Raw genomic sequence first — 6,000 nt, forward strand, 5'->3', positions numbered from 1 at the left:
TGGGATACCTTTTGTTGATAACCAACATAATATAAGTCTATTGCTCTCTTCTCTCTCTAAACCTAGGCTAATCATCCTAATCTAGGATAATTAGGTTAATCCAAGGCTAATCGAGAAGCTCTTTTCTTTCATTGGTATAAGAGCTTAGTTTTTGATCCACTTGCTTCTTGGTTTCAAGAAAATTTGAGAAATTCTTGGATTTTTTTATTTTCTTGATTAAGAAGAGGGACATGGTGCCTAATTTCAAATCGCTCCTAATTTCAAATCCCAGGACCAAAATTGGAAAAAAGTTTACTAATCAAGATTAATGCTAATCCAAAGATGTTTTTTCCCTTTCCTCTTATTTCTTGCTTGATTTTTGAGTGATACAAGGCTTAAATCTCTAGTTAACAGCTTGCCATATCTTAGAGCTTTGACTTGCGAGTAATAAGCTTCACAATGAGACTAGCTTTGGTAACCTTCGTTGAGGATTTCTACCCGTGAGGGCGCTCGACAACTACGTGCATCTTCTCATCTATTGGAGCCAAATATCTACCATTAGAGCTTTTCATGACTTGTGGAAGGGATTTAACATTGATTGGATAGTATAATGGTGGAAAGTGACATCTAGACACTCCTTCTTCCTCATGGCGAACTCGCACAGGTTGCCGCCAACGATTGAGAAAAAAATATCTAGAAAATCATGAGGTTCAAACTTCATAAACCTTTCATAACCTCTCAAGCTTATTCCATAATGTCTTCTCTTCATGTTTGAAAGTTTGTTCGGGCTACAATTAGGCAAAAAATGGCTGTGTGTTTTCTTCTTAGGGTTTTTTTGAGAAGAGAGTGCACAATGTGGCCTAATTAAGTGCTAACTAAGATGCTAATCATGAGTAAGATTTGATTAATACTCTACATAAACCTTTAAATGAGCCTTGTCATGCTAAGATAGAATCCAGTTCATCTGAACCCCCTCCAATCATCTCCAAAGTGCCTGGTTGTGTTGATATTTTCACTACAAGGTTGGATTTCTCAATAGAATCTTTGGAGGCAAGGATGTCATCGTCTCTTTTGCAACTTGAATCTCCAATCTCAATGCTAACAGGAAAGTACCTACTCTCTCTACAGTCATGTACTTTAGCTTTGCATCCTCCTCGTAGATCGCTTTTGACAAAAGTGGCTCATTTTATTTCTTTTGAGGTAAAATTTTCAGCATCCATGGTTGTAAAATAGTTTTTGGATCATGTTTTCAAGTTGCATGGAGTGTCCTAACAAATTGTTAGTGTGATTAGGATGTGAAGATTATGAGTTCATTTTGAGGATATCATACTAGTATGCATCATGAGAGCTTTGGCATGTCACCTTTTGAGGCACTCTATGGGTATAAACTGAATATGTCAATGATGGTTAGAAAGCAAGAGGGGGTGAATCATAATGCAAAAGAGGAGATGGAAAAGTTGGATGCACTCTTGCAACAATGAAAAGCTAATATGAAGCAAGCTCAAGAAAGAGTGAATTATTATGCTAAATGCTCATCGGAGGCCATCGGATTTCATCAAGGGTGATTAGGTATTCTTGAGGATTCCCAAAACAAGATATGGTTCTCTCAAGGACAACACAAATACCAAGTTAGCTCATCGTTACTATAGGCCATACAAGGTGGTGAGGCGTGTTGGTGAAATTGCTTATCAATTGGCACTTCCATTAACCTCACAGATTCATGATGTGTTTCATGTGTCATACTCAAATATTACCTTGGAAGATGAATCATCTCTAGTGAATAAGCAGGGGATGATTGAGTATGTGTCGGAAGCAATTTTGGGTACAAGAGAAAGAGTTTTTCGCAACTGTACATTAGTGGAGTACTTGGTCAAATGGTGAGGGCTACCTAAGAAAGAAGCTTTTTGGAAATCCTCCTGTACATTGAAAGTATTTTAAGGGTTATTGGATGCATTTCGGAACTCCAAGGAGGGTCAAGAATAGTTAGATAACTTACTGGAAATTCACGTAAATTCACCGTGAACATCCCTACACCCTTGGAAATTCACGTAAATTCACCGTGAGCATCCCTACACCCTTGGAAATTGGATCGATGCATAATGTTTGGAAGCTACTCAAGGTTTTCACGCCATTATGGAGTAGATGTTATGGCCTGTTTTTTGAGGGTTTATTAACTATTTTATATCCATATACATGCAATTTGGGCTTCCCATATATTATGTGAGCATGAGCTTCATATTTGACATGAGTCCATTAACATATACTCCATGCATGTGGATTGTGGTTGTACATATCAATGGTTTCGAGGATGAAACCTTTTGGGTGGGGATGGTTAAGTGAAATTGTCTTATATGAATAATGGGCCCAAGGACAATGGACCATTCCCATGGACAATACTTATGATAGTGTGAAAAGGGTGGTCGTGCATATATGTCAAATATGCCATATTTGAGGTACCTTTTGATAACCAACATAATACAAGACAATTTCTCTCTTCTTTCTCTAAACCTAGGCTAATCATCCTAATCTAGGCTAATCCAAGTCTAATTAGATTAATCCAAGGGTAATCTAGAAGCTCCTTTCTTTCAATATTCTTCTAACTTGAATATTGCATGGTAAATAACACTTGACCATCATGTGTAACATATGCCATTGAGGGAATGAAATGGGTTAAAAGATGATGTTTTTAGGGACTATAAATTTATCATGAGTGAAATAAATAGTATCTAAAAATATTATATAAAAATTTTCCAAAACAACCTTAGGTCCAACTATGTTACATTCCTAGAAATAGACATCTTAGTAAGATGTCTCTTTTTAGTGAGAGACTTCTTATTTGTACATATAGCCATTAAGATGAATTGTGTTGCATATTCTTTTTAGATGTCTATTTTTAGTGAGAGACTTCTTATTTGTACATATAGCCATAAAGATGAATTGTGTTACATATTCTTTTCTCATGTGGTATGAGTGTCAAAAATATAAAATATAAAAAACTTATATTAAGTCGTATCCATCTCATTTTCTTTTAGGGGGAATCTGTAAGAAGATCCATGTCATCCCGATTTATAGACTTTCCTTATAGACCTATTTTCCAAGCCATATTTTTCACAAGCATCATTTAGGTAAATTTTTTTCTAAAAGACTACTATGTGGCCAATTAGGTGATAGCCCAAGTTGTGAAGGTATATGCCTAAGACTAGGAGGTCCTTAGTTCAAACCTGATAATGTTTTCCTCAATGACATCGCCGACAAGTGAATAAAAGGTGCCTACTATGGGTGGTGAAAAATGGCAACTATGAGGGGATCTTGGACCTAAAGCTAGTTTTTTTAAAAACCAATATATTGTTAATAATTATAAAAAAACATCCTTGGTCTTTGATTACAATCATTTTAAGAGTATAGCTTCTAGATGCTCTAAGGTTCTTGGTTCTTAGGCTTAATTTGATTTTACAACATGTTTAGGAATACTTACTCTATATTGTAGCATATAGGGGCCCTAATATTCTAGTGTTGGAAAACAACTTTGAGTTTTAAGCTAAGGACTAGCATGCCCTTAGAATGCCACCCATAGACATGAACATAGAAACACTTGTCATTAGCTTATCTCTTGTAGTTCTTAGAGTAGTTTGATACCCACCTAAGGCATTACCTTGCAAAGTGGCTAGAATCATGACAACAACCAATTACTACCTTATGAGGAGTTATCATACTATAGACTGATGTGCCATAGCATACCCACTAAAAACTCTATATGCACCATAATTTTTTGAGTAAACCATACCCTCACTAGCTCTTGTCTCAAATAAGTTTGTGTATTACATTTCTATTTTGCTTTATCTATGTGAGAAAATGATACCTATAATACTTTTAATGTTCCCAATACCAAACTATTGTGGCAAGACAGTGAGCGCACGACTAGGCATGCATTAGAGGTATGAAGTGGATGAGATTTTAGGAAAGTGCATGGGATTCTAATAATTTTTCATAATGAACATGATTTGAATGTGTGACTTGAGTGACATGAGTGGGTGATCAATGTGGTTGGTTGTGAGAGCTTCAACATCATGTAGAATTTGTTGAAGATCTTGAAATTTAGTAAAGATGTGGATTTTGTTAAAAATCTTGAAAGTAATTTGTGTAGTGTGTTGCATTTTTGTTTTTGAATTTTTGATTGTAGGAAGTCCTTCTTCAAGAAGAAAACAATCTTCTCAAACTAGAGGTAAGAAGTTATGATTCACTGTTTAACAAAGTTGTGTGATGAAGAAACTTAGGTGATCTTATGAACGTTCTATTGACATATGTAGCTTTCCAAGGCTATTTCTATAAGGGACAATGTTCCCTTATTGGGTTTGAGCACTCATACCATCCAAGAGTGTTCAAGTGACAACTTATCCTCCACCCACTCTATAGAAATAGAAGTTGCTAAATCAACCCAAGAATCTCCAAAATCAACCTAAGAAGATAAATTTGTGACTTCTCTGTATCTTGGGTACGTATGTCTTCTACTTGTATTTTGAAGACTTTAATTAATAAAATCTAATATAGTAATGAACCATGTTTCTAAACATCTCCATTATTTCCATGCTCACAAGTCGAAAAAGCTAATGAACCATGTTTCTAATATTTCACCATTATCTCCATGGTTTTAGGTTGGAGTTGTTTCCATCCAATGTGGAGTAATACGACATGCTATCCCTCTCATAGATGTAATGCATCCAAGCCACAGAAAGCGTCCAAAATGTGTAAATATGGACTAGAATATTCTTCTTGAAGGATATTCTTCTAGTATGTGACTACTCTTATTAAAGCTTTATTAACTACCTCTATTTGATGTGATGGATTATTTGGTGATTCCATGTTCCCACATATTAATTAGCGAGTAAGATACAATATAGTTACTTTTTTTCTAACCTCTTCTTTATCATACCTTATGCAAGGACATTGAGAGACTTCTAGGAAAGCCTTAATCAAATGATATTGTTAATAATAGAGGGATTCAAGCTGGGTAGAGACTAAATATTGCATCATTGTTTTGTCAATAATAAAGGAATTCAAGGTTAGACACTAAATATTTCATCTTTGTTTTGTTTGCATAAATTTGAAATTTTCTTTGGATGAGTCTTAATTGATATAAATGAATTAAGTTACATATTCTTGTTTGTCAGTCACATATTTTTATGTTTTGCAGTGAATTAAATTCAAATGCTATGCCTTGATGAAAAGGCCACCCCCTTCTTTTCTTTACATTCCAGTCTTTCTTAATCCTAGAAAGATTAACTAAAAGATTAATTAAACTCTTCTTATTGTTTACTCTCTTGAATTTAAAAAATTGTGTAGATTAGATTTCTATGAATCTAATTTGGGTTAATTTAAGTCAATTGAAGAATGATAAAAATGAGAAATAGTTAACCATCAAAGGTTGTTATGGTAAAATTTTTCAGAATTTTGTGGAAAAGAAAGTTTGTTTTTATGTATTCCAAAGAGTAATTCTCACCATTTTTGCATCTAAAAGAAATATTCTGATTACTCCATGTACATATTCACCTATGAATATGCATGGTGGATATCATTGATATTAATTTTTTTTATGCATAGAAAGATGCATAAAGGAATTATGTTTATTTCAAAAGTGTTATTTTCATTAAAATTAATTTTTATGCATAAAAAGATGCATAAAGAAATTATTTTTATTTCAAAAGTATTATTCTCTTTAAAATTAATTTTTATGCATAGAAAGATGCATAAAGGAATTATTTCAAAAGTATTATTCTCATTAAAATTGATTTTTATGCATAGAAAGATGCATAAAGGAATTATTTTTATTTCAAAAGTGTTATTCTTATTAAAATTAATTTTTATGCATAAAAAGATGCATAAAAGAATTATTTTTATTTCAAAAGTGTTATTTTCATTAAAATTGATTTTTATGCATAAATAGATGCGTAAAGATTTTTTATATCAAAATTAGAATTCTCTTAAATTCTATGAATAGATGTGAATAGAGGTGATGAGATGTGA

The 6,000-nt window shown here is 33.4% G+C and overlaps 1 protein-coding gene and 1 long non-coding RNA gene across 2 annotated transcripts in view; both read left to right on the top strand.

Moving 5' to 3' along the window:
* The window catches only part of LOC147626684 (MADS-box transcription factor 23-like), a 40,360-nt gene extending 38,500 nt beyond the window's left edge, over positions 1-1,860 (top strand). The window contains exon 6 of the mRNA XM_086816855.1: positions 1,696-1,860. Coding sequence (XP_086672981.1) covers positions 1,696-1,860 — 165 coding nt within the window. The remainder of the gene's footprint in view (positions 1-1,695) is intronic.
* Positions 1,861-4,158: 2,298 nt separating this feature from the next.
* On the top strand, positions 4,159-4,838 carry LOC147626685 (uncharacterized). The gene is made up of 3 exons (XR_015268688.1): positions 4,159-4,201; positions 4,287-4,471; positions 4,632-4,838. It is a non-coding gene; the product is annotated as an uncharacterized LOC147626685 (long non-coding RNA).
* The last annotated feature ends 1,162 nt before the right edge of the window (positions 4,839-6,000 follow it).

This window comes from Cibotium barometz, chromosome 22 (genome assembly GCF_041138505.1).
Source record: "Cibotium barometz isolate CiBa-2024 chromosome 22, ASM4113850v1, whole genome shotgun sequence".
Classification (NCBI taxonomy): domain Eukaryota; kingdom Viridiplantae; phylum Streptophyta; class Polypodiopsida; order Cyatheales; family Cibotiaceae; genus Cibotium; species Cibotium barometz.